Here is a 20,808-nt window from a genome sequence, read left to right as displayed (position 1 = left end):
GTGGAAAGTTTTGGAATCTTACAAAAGAATTTCAAAAAACATGTTTATTTAAAATTTTAAAACAGTTTTTGAAATTCTTTTCAATATAAGTGGTCTTTTGATTCGGGGAGTTCAACTTTTATTCATCTTCCTAAAATTACAACAAAAAAAAAAAAACAAAAAAAAAAAATGTCACAATTTTTTTCTTTCAAAAAGATCTTTTCCAAAAGTAACACCATCTTTTTCTTGTCTTTTGGGGTAAAAACGCTTTCCTGCAGTGTGGACCAAGAAGACCAGAAGCATCTCCAGATATGCCACAAGCCAACCACGCGCCTCTGTCCACCAATCAATCACAGCCATCCACTTGTCAATTCATCTAACGGTCCTCACGGTCTCCTGCTCCACTCAGCATTTTGTATATCAATAGGACTCATTTTCCCCTTCCTATCATAAGTCCTCACCACACACTGAATTTTCTCCTCTCTCATATTTCCCCTGTTTTTTCTTCTTCTTTTCTCCTAATAATTTTCTGCATACCCTAATTTTGAACCATGCTTCTCAAGGCGGCACCAGCTTTTGCTTTGTTGAACACCCAAGGGGAAAATCTGAGCCCTTTGTTCTCATCTTCGAAGAGCTTTTCCCCAAAAAGTGGAAATCGGTTCGTTGTTTCTGCTTCAAAGGCGACGAACCACAAGCCTTTGACCGGCGTTGTCTTTGAACCCTTTGAAGAGTTGAAGAAGGAGTTGATGCTTGTACCCGCTGTTCCTGATACCTCTCTTTGCCGCCAGAAGTACTGCGATGATTGCGAAGCTGCTGTTAATGAACAGATCAAGTGAGTTCTTATATTCCTAACCTTTAATCTTTTATTTTTTGTTTTTCAACTCAATAGGTAAAGCAAGGGTTAAATCTGTTAATATGAGATTATTCATGAGTTATTCTCTGATTGCAGTGTGGAATACAATAATTCATATGTTTATCATGCGATGTTTGCGTATTTCGATCGAGACAACGTTGCTCTCAAGGGTCTTGCAAAGTAATTTTTCCGGAAAACCCTCTTGAAATTTTGATGGTCTTCCTATGTGGATTTTTACATTTTTCTTTTTAATTCTGAGTTATTGCTTTGTTTACTTTAGGTTTTTCAAGGAATCTAGTCTAGAGGAAAGAGAGCACGCTGAGAAATTGATGGAATTCCAGGTGTTCGACGATTTGCTGCTATCATAGTTGTGTTTCCTCTTGCCTTGTTTTTATAGTAGATGACTTCTAAATTTTGTGTTCCTTGTTTCTAGAACAAGCGCGGTGGGAGGGTGAAGCTGCTGTCTATCTGTGCGCCACCTACTGAGTTTGATCACTGTGAGAAGGGAGATGCATTGTATGGTAAGTTTTGCTCCATTTCTCCTAGCTGTAAATTCTAATTCCGGAGTTAATAGACGTATATCTGCCATGTTGCTAAATATGAATGGTTGTCTCTGTCAATATTTACTTGAATAACTGGGACATGGATTACCTGTGGCAATGGCCCACAGATCTTTATCTTTTCTGTTTGTAAGCAGTGCTGTCTTAGAAAAGTAAATGGAGTTAGGTGCATATTTATTTTGATACTGTAGCTCTTTACTAAGTATTAACTACTGCCCTTCCTCGTGAATCTGGAAGCTCTTAGATAGGAGTTATTGTGGGGATTCTCCAAAATGCTGCCGCACCCGTGTCGATTCTCCAAAAATGCACTACTTTTGGAGGATCCGACACGCACCTTGTAATATATTCGGAGAGTTCGAGTAACATAGTATAGGAGTACTTCAATTGTTAGATTTCCTAAAATGACATTGAACTTATTATTTACTTATCAATTCCTTTTTTGTTTAATTTGCTCTGTAGCAATGGAGCTTGCACTTTGTCTGGAGAAGTTGACGAATCAAAGGCTTCTAAACTTGCACGCTGTGAGTTTCTTTCAAATTCTTGTTCAGTTGTATTAACATACTTTTGGATCAATTTTGATGTAGGGATGATCACTCTGTTGGTTTTTGATATATATATATAATATATATATTAAGTAGGGCAGTATGACATGCTTGCTTTTTGAATGTGACCATTTTTATGTTTTAACGGATGTACTTAAAACTCTAAAAAAACAGGTAGCTTCACGAAGCAACGATGTGCATTTGGCTGATTTTCTTGAAAGCGAGTTCTTGGTTGAACAGGTGATGGTTTTACTACATTGTAGAAATACTACTACAATACGCATTTAAAGATACTGAGGTTAAATCTTAAAACCATTTGTAGCTCACAAATTTTAAGGCACTATTTTTCTAATTAGGTGGACGCAATCAAGAAGATCTCAGAATATGTTGCTCAGCTGAGAAGAGTTGGCCAAGGACATGGTAAAATTGCAATCCTTTTAAAAATTATATTTCTTGTTCATTGTGAAACACCTTCATTTCCTATTTGTACAATGCTCTCCCCAATTGTTCTCTTAACATCTACCTCTTTGGTTGCGATTTAGGTGTCTGGCAATTCGATCAGATGCTGCTGAATGAGGGAGCTGCTGCTTGAAGGAGAAGATAGAATTTCACTTTGCATTTGTATTTTGCCATTGTGGAGGACGTTGTCTTTAGTATATTTTGATATTAGAAAAGGGCTCTGAGATTCTAGGCCTCTTAGTAGTAGAAAGCATGAGTGGTAAGAAAGTCCATGTAAGACTGACCTAATAGATCTAGCCAGCTGTGCTATAGTTTACTAGTTGTCAAGTACTTTTGGAGTTTAATTAGTTCTATCTAGGGTATCATGCTTGCTCTTGTAGCTTGAACATGAAGTGCACCCAGAAAGCACTCTATCAAATCTATGTGAGTCCCCTTTTGTTTCAATTGATATGTTGGTATTTCTGCAATTTATTGCATCAAATTAATCTGAGTAGAGGTTGACATTGCAAATGAGTATTTTGTTTCTGAATTTCTTGTGATAATGTTTCCTCTATATTGGGGATTTGTAAGTCTTGCTATAAAGTTATTCTAGGTTTATCATAAGTTGATCACAAGACTTTCTCTCCTTTTCGTCTTCTCTGGTTAAAGGAAAAGACGTAATTCAAATGTCAATTTAAAAGATGTGGATTAACTAGGCAACCGATCTTAATCCGAGGAGGGGTTAAAAAATGGAAGGAGGACATTGGCAAGTGTAAGTTCAAGATATTGTCTCTTTAACCCAAAATTACAGGTGCTTGCCTGTATGGTGATAGTTCTCTTTAATTTTTCTTCAATTTTCTAGTTAAAAAAATCTGATAGGCACCACTTTTACTGTGGAACCGAACTGTTTTCTTCTTGTTCTCCCCAACCTCTTTTACTTATCAGAACTAAACTTCTGTTTTCCACTGCTGAAATGTAATCTAAAGGATTTTGGGCACGTTTGACATACAGATGTACACGGGATCGTCAGACAGAGGTGCATTTCTTCCAAATTCAAACAGCAAAGTTTACATTACCCTTTTTAATTAATTCTACCTTTTACATTAGACCTGAAAGGCAATATGAAAAGCCACTCATGCAAGCAAACGTTTAAACTCTTCGAAACAGGATTAAATTTCAAAATAACAAAGAATAAAAGAGAGACAAATGAAAAGAAACACTTAACCGGAAAGGAACCAGGTGTTAAAAATTTATACTATGACAGTAGGGTTTGGGGTAAAGGTGTTACTCGGGTCGGGTTGGCCCATTAATAGCCCGGTCCGACCTTATTCGGCCCAGTTAACCCGGTCCGGTAATGGATGGGAAGGATTGGCTAGGGTAGGGGTTGTTCCAGACGGGGTCGGGTCTTTTTCTGGTACTGATGCAAGGGAACGCGGCTAGCCCGGTAATCCCACAACTTTTAACCGGGTTCCAGTCCGGTCTAGCCTAGTCACCGTTGCAATTTTATTTTTTTTAAATTCAGACTGTTGCCAACTATCAAAATAAAAAATGACAGTTAGGCAACAGCCATTTTTTGCACTTTTAGTCACCCCTACTAGGGCTATTCAAAACTAAACCGAAAACGTTAATCGAACCGAATCGATGGCTTATTGGATTATCGGGGTAATGGATGGTGAACGGATTAAGATTTTATAATTAACGGCTTAACGGTTTGGGGGCGAATTACTCAATTTTCTTATCGGATAAACCGTTAACCCGTTAAGAATTTTTATATTTACATTTTCCTATAGATCTTGAACTAGCAAGAACTCCTAAGACTCGATGTCTATTCCAATTTATAGCTTTCCCACCCGAATTTTTAATTCTATCAAGCTCATCAGGTCTGTTAGGGTGCATACAGGAAGTCTGTCAACAAAACTACCCATAAAAAAGAACTCATTTCAATATTATACCAATTTGTTTTATTTAGTTTGGCCGATAAATCGCCTGATAATCGTTAATCCGATACCAATCCGCTCATTGTCTTATTGGATAGCTAGTGAATTACTACATTTATAATTCGATAACCGATAAACCGAATCGTTAAGCATAATTATTCGCCCGATCCGCCTGATAAGCACCCCTACCCCCTACCCCTAATAATGATAAATTACATTTTTAGCCTTTTAAAACTATAAATAGCCCCCATCTTCTTCATTTTTTCTCACAACTTGCTCTCTTCTTCTCTCAATTCCCTCTTGATTATTGAATTGCTTATTGCTCACAAGTTCTCAATTATGTACAGTAGCCACTACAAAATTACAATTAGCATGTGAAGCGTGGTATCATTTTTGTTATGTTCAAGTTCAATCATGCCTCGTGCTCCTAAAGTGCGCTCACATGTTTGGGAACACTTTGAGACGGTATAACATAATGAAGAAGTTCACAAAGTAGAGTGTAAGCATTGTGGTCGGGTCTTTAATGTTCATCCAAAGAGGGAGGACACATATGGTTTAAGGAAGCATATCACGGGTTGTCTTGAGCATCTTCCGAGAATTCGTATTTAAGTTGATTTGAGACAATTTGTGTTATTTTAAATTTATTAGACTTATTTAAGCGTAATGTCTTAGTTTATTAGACAATTTGTTCTTATTGGCATTTGGCAACAGTAAATAATAAACTTTTAATTGTTGTAAACTTTTAATTTGCAAGTTCAAAAATAAAAAAAATAAAAATATAACTTGCAAGTTAATTTGAAGTATTATTATGCAATGAAAATATGAAATGAAAGCATTTGAAGTTTGATCCTTATATATTGGTCTTATTAAATAATTTTATGCAGCCACTTAATTTTAATTTTAAAATTTAAAATTTAAATTTCAAATTGAATACTTTAAAGTTTAAACTTTAAAAGATTAATTTTATGTCTTAAAATATTATTTTATTATCTAGAAGTTTGCAAACACTTAAGTATCAATTACCTTGTATAAGATTACGTAATACACTATATATATATATATATATATATATATATATATATAAAAAAACCCGGTCCGGTTCGAATCGGATAAGCCCGAACCCGGACGGGCCCACTAGAACCCGAAATATCCAACCCACTAACAGTCCGGTATGCCAGCCCACTAACCGGACAGACTATTTTTTCCCATGACAAGCTCGGTCCAGGCCGTCCGGTAAACACCCTTATTTAATAAGAAAGATGGCAAATCCTACCACTGTATTTCCTTTTTTCATTCGGAAAATAAAAAATACAAAAAATATTGCTATATTTCCAACACTCCGAATAAATTCCCCCCATTACCAAACTCCCGTCCCTTAGACGACTTGAGTAAAGGGGAATGGCAACTGGCCCTGCAGTGGTAGAACCATGATTTGGGGCTCCTTAAACGTTAGTACAAAGATGGACAAACTTATTCTGCGTATTTGACATCATTATTGAGGTTTTTATGATGAAATTTACCGAGATGGGAAAGTGCAATGCTATTTAAGCGTAGACGTAAAAGTGCAATCTTCAGAAGTGTGCATGATAGAGTATAATCCTGAAAAATGGTGGATGACAAAATTTAAAACGCTTTCAATTAATGCAATATTCTAAAAGGTATGAAATACAAAAAGTGCAAAACTATAATGATGGTGTACGATTAGATGGAAAATTGATCCCAATAGCTTAGTGATTAAGATGTCACCGTTAAAATTGGGGAGTTTTTCTTATATATAATATGATAGGAACTTATTAATTTATTTTGTTTTGTAGTTTTCAAAAAGTATCTATATTTTTCTTACAAATTGTATACATTCCCCCTTAAAAAGCTATCCCACATGATTAATACCTTCAATTAAGGGATTCAATTATATCCTTTCTTTTTTTCACACTTCTCCTCATTTCATGCGTTCTAATTTTTTCAGTATGCAGATCTCCTCTTCTCTCTCTTCGATAGTTGCACGTCTTCAACAAGAAGCTGGTAATTTCGTTTTAATTGTTGAATGATTTTGGTTGGGATTTTCAAATACTGGATATAATACCATACTACATATTCTATATTCCTATTATCCTTATAATGTTAGGAAAGTGATACCTAATCTAACAAATTCAATAATACAGAACTGATTTCCATAATAGATACTAAAAGGATACTTTTTCTTTGCAGTTAGGAACCTATACACACGGCATAGAATGTCATGAGATGACAAAAAAATCAGTTGCTAAACGTTTCTTCAACAATTCAAAAATTGTTAAACTCTAGCAAAATTATTACTAATAGGATAATAGCTCATACACAATCCAAATGTGAAATTGGTCATAAACTTACAATTGCTCATCACCATATACAATTATTATACATTTGTGATACAATTTCTACAACAATTATGATACAAATACAATTATGATACAATCGTGATACAATTCTTATCTTCATCTTCTTCATGTTTCAATCACAACTCTAAACTTAAATTCTGATACAATATTGTATTATAATTGTATTAGTATTGTATTAGGTATTATTTTACATATTGATATATCAGATACGAGTCAAATACAACTTTGATACAATTGTGATACAATTATGATACAATTGTGATACAATTTAGAAACTTTTCTTCTTCGAGTTTCAGTATGAAATTTTACCTAAAAATAACTCTAAACTTAACCAATCTCCCCTCATAATTGAGATATAAACTCTAATTTATATTCTCAATCGTTTGCAAGAGCACCCAATCCAAACAAATTACAAATTCGTAAAACTCATATGTTGAATTCAAAGCTTTTTAATGATTGTTAATGGATAATTCTTTGCTACTGCAATTTTAGAGATAATGTCGATGAATTTGTGTGAAGAGGATGAGAACAAATCACAATTTCGTAAAACCCAAATGTTGAATTCAAAGTTTTGAAACTTTTTAATGGTTGTCAATGGAGAACTCTTTGCTACTGCAATTTTGGAGATAATGTCGATGAATTTGTGTGAAGAGGATAAGATTTGGATTAATTTGTATGAAAGAGAGAAATATTTTAAAATCTTTTTGAAAATGGGATGAAAACTTGATTTTAGGGGCTTTACATAACTGATATACATTAGAGTGGGGGGAGGGTGGGGTGGCATGGGGGAGGGGAGAGGAAAGGGCTGTATCAGTTACATCTTAGTTTTAAAGATGCTCTCTTTATTAAGGTTTTGCATATAAATAATAAATATAGATAGAGAATATAACTTTTAAGAAACCTAAAGAAAAATAATAATTAAGTTTCTATTATAATATAGCTAGGTAAGTTTTCCTTAAAATTGTCGTTACTTTCTATTCGAATGACCACTGCCCAATTAGCCCTTCATGCTCCCTTATGAATTAACATTATTAGAAAAAAGAAAATACAATTCAACACCTTTGCGGCCTAATTACGTCGGGTGGGCATTTTTAAGATCACTTATATTTTGACTCCGAAAATTTTAGCTTTTTAGCCATTCCACAGGTTTTTCTTCTTCTCCTCTTCCCTGTTCTTTCATTTGCATCTTCTTCTACTACTTCATTCTTCTGCATTTTCTTCTCCTCCTTTGGAGAAATTTAAAAATACAATTGCTAGTTTTTTTTTGTTTGAGCTTCAAAAAAACTTGTTGAAGAAAATAAAATGGGTATTAATTTTTGAAGGTTTAAGTTGAATTTAACCATTAAAAATTATTGAAATTGATATTAGAAGCTTGTATCAAATTTGAAGTCTTTTGGCATTGATTTGGATAAATCTTGAAGCAAAATATGATGGTGAATTTTTTTACAGTAGTTATTATGATGGTCAAAATTTGTGGTCAATTATGGCGATTTGCCAGGATTTTTGTAAATCAGTTATGGTGATATTTAAAAATTACGTCCAATTATAACGATTGCAAGTATTTTTTTAAATCAGTTATAAGGTGGTGGTTAGAATTTTTGGCGAATTGCCTGGATTTTTGCAAATCAATTATGATGATGGTCAAAATTTGCACCCAATTATGACAATTGATCAGAAATTTTAACTATCGCCATAAGGCAAAAAATTCTAATGAGTATACTTGGAAAATTTGACTGGAAATTATTTTTGCAAGACTTATTTAGCGGCACCAAATGATCCTCTTTGTGGAAATCACCCCACCTTTGAAGCATGAACCATATCATTAAGCCCAATCAGAACCCAAGCTTTCATTTAACTGCCACGTGTTTATGAGTCATGAACCGGATGCTATACTGATGGGCCCCACAACTAAAACACATAAAGTAAGTTTCATGTGTGTCTATGTTTATCATCCGCAGTGGCTTCTCTTTATTCTTAGAAGAAGTTAGAAGTCTAAGCCTGTTAATCGGGCCAATCATGGGCCCCAGTTCAGCCCGGTACGCTAGGGATGGGATGGGTTGGGGAGGGTTGGGGGAGTCGGGCGAGAACAAACATATTTTGGTAACTGGTGCCTCAGAATTCTTTACCGTGCTACACTCCGGTCCAGCCCGGTTACCGTTGTAATTATTATTTTTTTTTTTAAATGATCGTTGCCAACGATCAAATTAAAAAATAACAGTTGGGCAACCGCCATTTTTTGCAAAAATAGTCATTTCGGCCTATCCTTTAAGAAAATAGCCTCCACCCCTAATAATTAATAAATTACAATTTAACCTTTTAAAAACTATAAATAACCTCCCTTCTTCTTTATTTTTTCTCACAATTTTCTCTCTTACTACTCTAATTCTCTCTCAGTTCTCTCTTGATAATATTGCTTATTGCTCTTAAATTCTCAATAACTTATTATTTCAAGTTTCATCAAATATTTACTTTAGTCACTACAAAATTATAATTATCAAATATCAAGTATTCAAGTGAAGTGTGGTATCAATATTCAATATCATCAAATATCAAGTATCAGTCTATCAATTGAAGTTTGATATCAAATTTAGTGCGGCATCCGGGAAGAATTAGCGAAAGATCATAAATTTATGAAGTTCAATATCATAAATACGATATAGCAAAAGAATGGGAAGAATTAGCTAAAATGATTGTTTTAGGTTGTTTACCTTTAAGTTTTGCTTCTTCACCATATCTTGTTACTTATATTCAAAGAATTTATAACCCTTTGTTTAAAGGTATTCTTAGAAGTACTTGTAGAGCTGATATCTTTAGATTTTTTGGACAATATCAGACATATATCCGTTATTTGTTCGCCAGTCTTTCTTGTAGAGTTTCTCTTACTTCTGATATTGGTCGTGTTGTTAATGGAAATGATTATTTGACTATTACATGCCATTGGATAGATGATAATTTTTGTATGCAAAAATGTAGTGTTGCTTTTAAATATGATGAACATCAAAGTCATACTGGTGCAATTTATAAGTAATATTATCCATGAAGGTGCTATATTTTACAATCTTTCATAAAAAGTTTTGTGTATGTCATTTGATAATGCTTCTAACAACCATGCTGCTATTACAATATTAAAATTGTATCTACACCCACCACTTCATGAAATATTTCATGTTAGGTGTGCATGTCATATTTATAATTTAATTGTGAAGAGTGACCTTGAATTATTTAGAGATAAAATCACTTTAGTTATAAGAGTTGTTGGTGTAATTCAAGAAAATAATAGAAGTGTTAGATTAAATGCATCTAAGGAAAAATGTGTACAATATGGACTAAAACCAAGACTCATGCCTCAAGAAATAGTTACTAGGTGGAATTACACTTATTTATTCTTAAGATGTTGTCATAAATATAAAATGCCTATATCTGAAGTTGCCAATTCTCATTGTACCGATCCTAACGGTTTGTTAACATTTAGAACTTGAGATGTCATTGAACATGTTGTAAAAATTTTACAAAAATTTTATATGGCTACACTTGAGTTTTCTGGAGCTTTTTATCCTACTATTGCAAATGGTTTAGTTCATATTGCTGGAATTTCTCTTTTACTCCATAATTTGAAGAAGAAAGAAGGATATACTTTTGTTATTGAATCTATGCTAGATAAATTTAAGAAATATTTCTACCTAATTCCCCATATTTACCTAAATAGTGCTATTTTAAACCCTTCTATCAAAATGGCCACTTGTCGCCAATTAATCACTGCTTTATATGTTAATGTGGATATTGGACCAACTGAAACCCATCATGTTGAAACTTGTATTTCTGATCTACGCAAATATTTACAAACTTTATATAATTATTATGCTAACATTGTTGATACTTTTGCTGTTGTAAATGCAAATATTCCTTCAACTTCAGTTCCAATTCTACTTACAAAAGTCACCAGAACCCCACACAAAGAAATTTCTATTGCTGGGTTGGTGGAGGAGCAACTCAAATCAATTTTCTGTTCTTTCGGCCATGGCTCGAGACATGCTAAATGTGCCGTTTTCAACAGTCGCATCAGAGAGCACATTTAACCAAGCAAAGGCAGCAACGCTTTGGAAATTCTATTGTGCTTCAGAGATTGGATAAAATCAGAACGGCGAAATCAAGGACGTGAAGAGGTAGATGAAGCGGAGGGCCAATAAATTAGATATATAATGGTTTATGGTTCCGATTCAAGCAATGCCGGAAACCAAGAACCTCGCGTTGACATGGATGAACTTATAAAAATGATGCAAAGCATGTGATGTACTCTTTTTTATTTTTTATAATTATTGTAAACTTTTAATTTGCAAGTTCAAAAATAAAAAAATTCAAAATAGAACTTGAAATTAATTCGAAGTATTAATTATTATTCAATGAAAATATAAAACGAAAGCCTTCAGAGTTTGATCCTTACATATTGATCTTATTAAATAAATTTTTGTAGCCACTTACTTTCAATTTTAAAATTTTAAAATTCAAATTTCAAATTTAAAATTTTAAAGTTTAATTCTAAGTCTTAAAAATTTACAAACACTTAAGTATCAATAACATTGAATTAGAAAGACATAATATACTAAAAAAATAAAAAATAAGTAACCCGGCCAGTCGGGACCTGTTAACCCCGATCCCGGACGAGCCCTAATTAACCCGAATTTTCCCAATAAGTTATCAACCCGGTTAGCCAACTCACTATCTAGTCCGGACCACTAATCGGACTAGCTATTTTTTTTCGCATCTGGCCCGACCAACCCGCCTAGTTAACACCCACTTAGAACCACGTAATATAGCACCACTTGGCTTTGGCTTCTTCTTGAAAGTCGCAAATAGGCAAAGCACTTTCATAGAACGAATAAAAAACTAGTGTGTAAATAAACACGAGTTCTAGAGAAAAACACAAAACAAAAGCAGCAAAGAAATGTTGAAGCTTGCTATGAATCTCATCATACTGCTTCTCCTCACTGTTTTCTTAGGGATCACGCCACAATCAAACGCCGATGAATCCTCCTTCGATGTTCGTAAACACCTTGCCACTGTATCCAGGTCTCTCTCCTACACACACACTGAGCCAGATCAATTATTTTGAAATTCGATACTCTCAAAGGATAAATTTGATCCGTGATATGTAATTAGGATTCTACATTTCTGCACTGCTTTATCTACGTGTCACTTTTCAGGTTCTGTTGCAAAGTTTGGTGTTTATCTGACTGCTCGATAGAAGTCGGTTTTCATTTGCCGCTTTGAATTGTTCTATTGATTAGTACTTGTTTATTGGTTTTTATGGGCAGGTATAATGTTGCCAAGGACATATCAGCGAATTCATTCGTATCTTCTGAAATTCCAGATCAATGTACACCTCTTCATTTGAATCTAGTGGTGAGTTTTTGTTAGGTGTTGTTTTCCTTATTGGCGAGCCTATGTTAATTAAATTCAGGTGATTTTTTTTATTACGGAAATACATATCAGTACTTGTATTTTCTGTAGTGGGATTACTCGATAGCTATTAACAGCCGAGCCAGGAATTTTAACAAGGAGTTCAAAATATTGAAACCTGTGATACAACATTTTTTGAACTACCTCCCTTATGTTTCATACTATATGAAAAAGGTAGTGTTTACTCTATTTGCGAAGCACTATTTTCCAAAGAAGGGAATTTAATTGAACCCCCTTCCTTGGCTGTGGCTCTGCCACCTGGCTGTTATTGCCTAAATGTAGCTGAAAGCTGCTGGAGATTGACTTAGTGTTCATGTTATTATTTGGAACCATAAGAGAATGGAATTTATGAAATCGAATTCTATTTAACTGATGTTTATATGTGGAAATATATGCAACACGTTGAGGATTGAACTATATATACTAGTGTTTTATCTCTACAAGCATATCTAGGGGTTTATTGCTAACGTATATATTGGAGGTTTTCGGAAACAGTTTCTCTACCTTCAAGATAAGGGTAAGATATGCGCACACCCTACCCTTCCCAGACCCACTTGTGGGACTATACTGGGTTTGTTGTTGTTGTTGTTGTAGCGACCTGGGCATCTCCTCTTCACATATCCGAACCATCTCATTCTTACTTCTCGCATCTTATGTTGTTGTTGTTGTTGTTGGGGGTTCTCCTAGCGACCTGGGCATCTCCCCTTCACATATTCGAACCATCTCATTCTTACTTCTCGCATCTTATCCTTCACGGGGGCCACCCCCAGCTTGTTCCGAATAGCTTCATTCTTGACCCTATCTTTCCTAATATGCCCACACATCTATCTTAGCATTCTTATTTCCGCTACTTTTAACTTCTGGACATGAGAGTTCTTGACTGGCAGTCTGTCTAACCACGGCTTTGTAGAATTTACCCTTTAAGTCTTGGTGGTATATCCTTATCACACAATACACCAGAATCCGGAAGCAAGCTTTCACTTCATTTACCCTGCCCCAATGCTCTGTGTAACATTCTCATCAATCTCTCTGTTACTTTGCATCACTGACCCAAGATGCTTGAAATTTCCCCTCTTAGGTATAACTTGTGTATTAAGCCTTACTTCTACTTCATCTTCATGAGTTGCGTCACTGAACTTCCACTCCATGTATTCGATTTTAGTCCTGCTCAGCTTGAAACCTTTAGATTCCAGAGTCTGTCTCCAAACCTCCAACTTAGCGTTAATTCCGCGTCGCGTTTCATCAATCAACACTATGTCATCTGCAAATAACATGCACCATGACACCTCTCGCTAAATATGTTGCGTTAATACATCTATCGTCAAGGCGAATAAGAACGGACTAAGAGCTAATTCCTGGTGCAACTCTATTATGACCCGAAAGTATTCTGAGTCTCCTCTCACTGCCCTAACCCGGGTCTTAGCTCAATCATGCATATCCTCAATCGCCCTAATGTATGCCACAAGAACACCTCTAGCCTCCAAACATCTCCATAAAACTTTCCTTGGCACTTTATCGTGCGCTTTTTTCAGATCAATGAACACGATATGCAGATCCCTCTTTCTCTCCCTATATTGCTCCACCAGCCTCCTAATTGGATGAATGGCTTCTGTGGTCAACCGCCTCAGCATGAATCCGAATTGGTTTTTGGAGATAGACACTCTCCTCACTCTCGTCTCCACCACCCTCTTCCAAACTTTCGTAGTGTGGCTTAGCAGCTTGATACCCCTTTAATTGTTACAATTTTTGATATCACCCTTGTCCTTGTACAACGGGATCAACGTACTCCACCTCTATTCTTCGGGCATCTTAGGTGTCCTAAAAATGACATTAAACTGACTGGTGAGCCATTCCAAGCGTGCCCTATCCGCGCTCTTCCAAAACTCCACTGGAATCTCGTCAGGCCTAGTAGCTTAAAACAGATTGGAAAGCAGAATCCAAAAATTTAGATTACTGAATAAGTGTTTTAGATTCACCAATGAATTTTAGAGGGAGAGTAACTCACTGATTTTCTCTCACTACACCATTCTCTTCTCCTTCTTGGAGCCCAAGTGTAAATTTTGCCGAACCCTTTATGATTTTATATTTCATTTAGAGAATCTCTGCTCTCTTTGCTCCCTCGATGTTCATTGGAAATACTTCTATACCTCTTTAGTTATAATTTTGGCACTTTACATACCTTGGATTCTCTCTCTCAAATTTTATAATGGAGGAGACAAAGACATGCGTGCTCCACAAAAGAATTTGAAGTTTTTTTATGGAAATCTGGCTGATGATATATTTTAATACTTTGGCTGGGATTTCTGAAGTAATGCTTTGTTCGGAAGAGATGTTTCAAAGATAATTTGTTGTAAATTGTAATCACTTTATTCTTCTTTGATAGGCAAGGCATGGCACTCGTGCACCAACGAAGAAAAAGATAAGGGAATTAGAAGCCTTGGCTGGTCATTTGGAAGTCCTTGTACGTGATGCAAAAGAACAGAAGCAGTCTTTGGAGAAAATTCCCGCTTGGTTATTGGGGTGGAGCTCTCCTTGGAAAGGAAAACTTACAAGTGGAGAGTTGATCAGTGAAGGAGAAGATGAATTATATCATCTTGGAATCAGAGTTGGGGAAAAGTTTCCAGACCTTTTCAGTGAGGAATACCACCCAGATGTATATTCAATCAAGACTACCCAGGTTGATTGATTATCTTCTTACTTCTTTATATTAGTTTCTTACTTCTTTATATTCGGTCAAAGCATGACTATAGTCATCCTTCCTCTCCTGGCTTAAATAATAGTCAAAGAATTTTTGCAACCAATGATAAAAAAAATTTAACATGCCAACAGTAGTTGAAGAGCCAAAGGACATCTTATCATCTCGTCATTAATAAAAAGGATATCTTATCATCTTGTGTACTCAAGGACTTTTGGTCCTATGATTTGCACTTTGCACTGTCTTCATTTTCTGACTTCCAGTGTTTATGTGCAACAAGTGTGCACACAGATGATCTCCAAATAAACAGATAGCAGGGATTTTTGTAGAATCTTGTCCATCTTGTTGCCTTTGTCAGGCACTAACATGGCTTTAGATGTTGCAGCCAAGCGTCTTTATTGACCAACCAAAGCTCATCTTAAGTTTCACATACTTAAGTGATGCATCGAGAATTCAGATGCTTTACAAGTATTTTGATTTGCATGATTTTAGAACTTATATACATTTTTCTTTCGTACAAGTATACCTTTGTTTTCAAAGGTTGCAGTCTCTTAATTCCATGTCAAATTCTTTTACCTTTCCCAGTCATATTGACTTAAATATTCATGTTTAAATATATAGGTTCCTCGGGCATCAGCTAGCGCTGTGGCATTTGGGATGGGGCTATTTAATGGAAGAGGGAAGCTTGGACCAGGAAGGCATCGAGCTTTTGCTGTTACCAGTGAAAGCCGTGCAAGTGACATAGTTTTGAGATTTCATGACTGTTGTCAAAGCTACAAGGTATGAATGCAAATTTATCTGCCTAAATAGTGGAGATTTCCTGTGTGAATGACATCAAAATTAGCTTTCATTCATGCGTTTAACTAGTTAATGATTACATTAAAGCTGGGTAACTCAGAGTACATATGGGTTACATTCAGTATGGCTTGATGTTAGCTAAAGTTTACAATTTTATGTCATGGAATGAAGCCCCTCTCCTAAAATAGCAAAGTTTAATATCTCCTAAACCTGTAAAGGTAAAAAGAGACTGTTTAAACTGTGACTGCGGGAGTAGGAATGGATATATTAGGATCTTATTATTAAATTTTGATGGAACACAACTCATTTTGAGTTAAGTTATTTAAGGCGGTATGAAAAAATTTAAAAAGTCATGCACACAAAAGTGAAGTTTTGCATCCATTTATTGACAAAGTGCTAATTCTTACTGTTACTGATTTTAAAATAAAAAAAATAAAGGAGAAAGGGTATGAATTGAGTGTCAAAATATACTACATTTCAGCTTCTGGACAGGTTGTTCTATATCGTAAACTATTGCTACCTTTTTTTCCTTGAAGTAGCCTCCTGTGCAATCTCTCCTTTGCCTACTTCTTTTTGTTGATATGGGTGCTATCTGATTTACAGAAGGCTTAAGCAATACTTACAGATGCAAACTTATTTCTTTATTTCCTTTTTTTTGTTTGGTTTTGGGGGGAGGGGGGGTTTCCATTTTCTGAAGTTTGATTGGCGAGCTAAGTGAGCAACAAAATTAAGGTATCTTCATTTGGTTGCAGGCTTTTAGAAAAAGTCGGGAGCCAAATGTAGACAAGCTCAAAGAACCTGTATTGGATGAAATTACTCGTGAATTAGTCAGGAAACATGGGCTTAGTTTTACGAAACAAGATGTATCTTCTTTGTGGTTTCTCTGCAAACAGGTCGGTATACACTATTACTGTTCTGATGAGTGCTAAAGCCTGTATAATTTTTTTATCTAGATCTTCTTTCTAAATGACTTCTCCCCCAGGAAGCATCCTTGTTGAACATCACCAATCAAGCTTGTAGTCTGTTCAGTCCATCTGAGGTATTTTTTGCTAACCCTATTCTTTTATTTCTTCGTTCAATTTCCTCGTTGGCCTTTCCCTGGTTAGCTTTCTTTCCCGGCCTTTTTCCTCTTTTTTCTGGGCGAAATGGGAAAGTTTTTTTTTTTGGGGGGGGGTGGGGGGATGAGGTCAAGGTAGGGTTCTAGGTTCCCAGGTTGGATTTCTGGTTAGTTGTTGACTTCTTTATTGATTGGGTCGTAACATGGAATGCAGGGAGAGGGTGAGAGATCTAGCTAGCTTCTATGATGTTTGCTTGAAACATAAGATGTACTACTTGTGCACCATGTATTTTAAGTACATCTCCAACTTCTCATTTATATGGAATGTTGGAGCTTTCTTGTTGCCATCCATTGCCACTGACAAGTTTACATTTTAGGTTTCTTTGTTGGAATGGGCTGATGATTTGGAGTTGTTCATTCTGAAAGGCTATGGTGATTCACTAAATTATCGAATGGGAGTGCCACTGCTCGAGGATGTTGTTCACTCAATGGAACGGGCAATTAAAGCTAAAGAAGGTAATACTGGTTCAACTAGCTTCTCTTTTCTTTTCTTTTTTCTAGCTGGGGGTTAAATAGTTTTGTCCTGAGGCATATGAATATCTTATTATTCCCTTGTTGCTGCTACGGATCATTAAGGAAGAGATAGTGGAGGGTGTAACTGATTCTAACTCCTTATTCCTTGTACTCAAACCAAACGACTAAAATGTAATAGTAATTGTGTAAATCTCTCTAGTCGTAATTGTGTAAATCTCTCTAGTCTCTCCTTCCAAGTAATCTAGAGAATATACATCCCAGATCAGCCACTAAATTTGCAGATTCTGCCCTTATTCCTTGAGTTTAAGCTTCTGCTAGTTAGTTGTCCTTTGTAATATGATTTGTGTAAATCTCACTAGTCTCTCTTTCCAGGTAATCCAGAAAATATATATCCAGCCCTACATTTGCAGATTCTTCCTTATTCGTTGAATTTAAGCTTTTATTTATAAGCTGCCCTTTTAACTAGGTGTTTCTAATGTTCAAGTTATCCTCAGATTGTTGATTCCTAGTATGAAAGCCTCCGTGTATCACTCACTCTGGTCTATCTGAAATTCTTCTATCCTATTCATGTCAGTTTCCATCATGCATGTGTATGCACTGAAAGTTCCTAAACTGAGCTTAGATCAAAACAATGAATTAGGTTCTCTGTGAATCAATGTTTCACCTGGGAATAATCTGTAATCTAGTTTTGTGTTTCTTTCAATTTCACCTTTTCTTAATATTTTTTGTACATTCTCCTCCTCAGAAGGATATGCTCCAGGGACCTATGAAAAGGCAAGAATGCGTTTTGCTCATGCAGAAACTTTGCTTCCCTTTTCATGCCTGATCGGGCTCTTTCTTGAAGAACCTGGTGAGTGTTTGTACAGTAGGATGGTTACCCCTCGTACTCCAATTTTTCTAATCTGCTTCTGGTTGCTATAGAGTTTGAACTGATACAAAGAGAGCAAAGCTTGGAACTCCCGCAGAAGCCTCCTAAAACTAGAAACTGGCGGGGAAGTGTAGTGGCTCCTTTTGCCGGAAATAACATGTTAGTCCTGTACAGCTGCGAATTGGACAACTCTAGCAAGTACTTTGTGCAAGTGCTACATAATGAACGTCCCATTGCATTGCCAGTAAGTGTTTCTGGATTCATATTATGGTGAATATGATAATGAATGGTCCTTGCTTTGCGATTCGTCATTCACTAATTGCTAGGATACTGAAGATTATTCCTGTACCTTTAATTTTGAAAAAAAAAAGGTTTCACTGGCAGCCTGGTCCATATTGCCCAATTAAAGGTGGTTTTGTCCCAATCATTATTCTGATATAATTCTGTAAAAGCAATATCTACCTGTATTTTATTAAAGCATGAAAGCCTTAGAGAAATGTCATTCACCTTTTTTTACTCTTTTAAAACATATTTTACATTGGATAAAATTGTAAAATCAAAAGACTTCACTAATATTTAGGAGTTCTAAATCAAATAAGTTTTTTTGAATATAATTCTATGTTGGATATCTTTTCCTAATAAGGACACAAATTATTGAGAAAATAAAAAAGAATACAAAAAGGTAGGAGGAAGCTTTCTTTTCCCTACAAGGAAACTCCATGATTTGTGTAACTTTTGTTCTTTGTCCTTGTATTTTAATCTTACAAGACCGAATCTGCCTCTTTATTTTCCTCTCTTATGAACTATTTGTTGTTCTTAAAATTTAAATCATAAGTATTTCTGTAAAAGCTTGGTTGATAAAGCCATTTTTTCTACTCTTAAACTTTACTACGGCGTGCTACAAATGATATCTACCACTAGGTTTTGAAATAGAAATTATTGTTGGAAAAAACAGTAATCAATTAGTTGTGATAAAAATTTAATTTTACATTTGTTGAGGAGGAAACAGAACCAAACTAGAAATGTTGAAAAGCAGGAAGCTCCCTGGCGAAATGTTGATCGAACTTTTTAAGCTTTAAAAAGAGAATTCACAGTGGACAAAATTTTCATTTAATTATTTTCCTAATATTTAGAATTTTGAAATTATTGACTATTAAATCTTTCCTTATATTTTTTTATAAATTTATTTATAACTCAAACATATTGTTTAATGGAGTAATATTTATATAATTTTTAAAACTTTATACACAATGATATAGGCGACATGCGGCATCACACGTATCCTAAAACTAGTACTTACAAGTTCATAAAGCGCCATATTGTCATTCTAATTTTGGGAAGTAGACAAAACCACCAGAACTTGCCTGTGAAACAATTTGTATCAGTGTTGCCATAAGACAAGCATGCCAGTGTAAACTTTCATTGTGACTTTTTCTTTGCGTGTTCTCTTCTTTTCTCGTAATTTTCCTTTTTCCTTTATAATAAAATATTTCCAGAAGGGTGACTGGGAACTCAAACTACTTATAGAAATCACTTGTCAAAATGCTGCTAACAACCTGTGCTATAGGTGACTTATATTTGTTCCCTTGGGGAATTTTGGTGGTTACGTGTGCTAGGTTTTCTTTTTGAAAAATTAGGTTCCTTGCTAGTTTTACTCAGTTTAATTTGATGCTTTTCTCTCTTCTTGTAGGGTTGCAATAGTTCAAGTTTTTGCCCATTTGAAGTGTTTAAGGTATTACTTTCATATTTCACTAGATGATTCAATTTACGGAGACATAGGCTATCACTTACCCATCCTAACTGTTGTCTACAGGAAAGAATAGCTGCTCCTCACTTGAAACATGACTATAATATGCTTTGCAACGCAAACATGCAACAAGGGCAGCAGAATTCTGCTTCCAGTAAGTTATCACAAATATTTAGTTGGCTTTTCTCGCTGAAGAACGCTGGTTCATCAGCTCAGAAAGTCGAGTTATAGTTTCTCACAAGTTTCTCTTTTTTCTTCTTTTCTGTCTGGCTGGTTGTGTCTTCTTATTAGCATGATTCATCCATTAAGCCAGGAGATGGTCCTGGCGGGGTGGCAATTTCTAGGATAACAAGTCTTGTATGGATGATGTTTCGGGGTTACATAGTCACTAGTTGATTTTTGGAGGTCTAACCGTAGGTAGCAAAGAAGGAATATAATTACTGATTAGTATGTTTTCTCACATCTGGGGAATTCATGCTGTGTATTGACCCATGTTCCAGGAGTTTGAATGGCCTTGATTTGGCTGCTCTTTGTCAAGTCTCAGTTACGTTGGCATAGATAGTTTGTAACAACACAAGTTTGATCACTAATTAATTGTTTAGTTGATCTTTTAGCTATTTTATCTCAAGTATGGAAGGGCTTCTTTCCAAGGATTTCAGCCAAATAGTAATTGGATATGCTGTATCACCCATTTTTGCTCTTCAAAGGGAAAATCCTTCCCGATCATGTTCCTCTCAAATTTATAGGATCACTCTATGGTAATAACTTGTAACAGTGTTTATATATGGTTTGGTGTAAACATCAAGTAAGTTTTATTGACCATTTCTAAAATCCAAAAAAAAAACATTACAGTACTTTTATTTTGGGTTAAAATATCTTTTAAGTTCTAAGCTTTGTTTGGCAAAAGTAAATTCCGTTTTTCTTTTCTTACAGAAAACTTGACAAATGATGAGATAGGAAATTTG

General features: G+C 35.2%; 2 protein-coding genes across 3 annotated transcripts; both read left to right on the top strand.

Moving 5' to 3' along the window:
- Nucleotides 1-415: 415 nt before the first annotated feature.
- On the top strand, nt 416-2,837 carry LOC104088887 (ferritin-1, chloroplastic). Its single transcript, XM_009593638.4, has 8 exons — nt 416-811; nt 929-1,012; nt 1,113-1,173; nt 1,266-1,353; nt 1,852-1,913; nt 2,109-2,174; nt 2,291-2,354; nt 2,477-2,837. Exons 1-8 carry the CDS (start codon nt 531-533, stop codon nt 2,524-2,526), a joined length of 756 nt encoding a protein of 251 aa, XP_009591933.1. The 5' UTR covers nt 416-530; the 3' UTR covers nt 2,527-2,837.
- An 8,690-nt stretch (nt 2,838-11,527) lies between these two features.
- Nucleotides 11,528-20,460, top strand: LOC104088886 (uncharacterized). 2 transcript variants are annotated; one of them, XM_009593637.4, is made up of 12 exons: nt 11,528-11,754; nt 12,000-12,087; nt 14,528-14,821; nt 15,461-15,619; nt 16,390-16,530; nt 16,620-16,676; nt 17,072-17,210; nt 17,974-18,078; nt 18,150-18,340; nt 19,787-19,828; nt 19,910-19,997; nt 20,135-20,460. In XM_009593637.4, the coding sequence occupies exons 1-12, from the start codon at nt 11,630-11,632 to the stop codon at nt 20,137-20,139; spliced, it is 1,434 nt and encodes a 477-aa protein (XP_009591932.1). In that variant the 5' UTR covers nt 11,528-11,629; the 3' UTR covers nt 20,140-20,460. The 2 variants fall into 2 exon arrangements, with proteins under 2 accessions (XP_009591932.1, XP_009591931.1); XM_009593636.4 differs by having other exon boundaries at nt 19,910-20,460.
- The last annotated feature ends 348 nt before the right edge of the window (nt 20,461-20,808 follow it).

Source organism: Nicotiana tomentosiformis, chromosome 3 (genome assembly GCF_000390325.3).
Source record: "Nicotiana tomentosiformis chromosome 3, ASM39032v3, whole genome shotgun sequence".
NCBI classification, from domain to species: Eukaryota; Viridiplantae; Streptophyta; class Magnoliopsida; order Solanales; family Solanaceae; genus Nicotiana; species Nicotiana tomentosiformis.
Note: the sequence above shows the minus strand (reverse complement) of the source record. Positions and strands in the feature narration are given on the sequence as shown.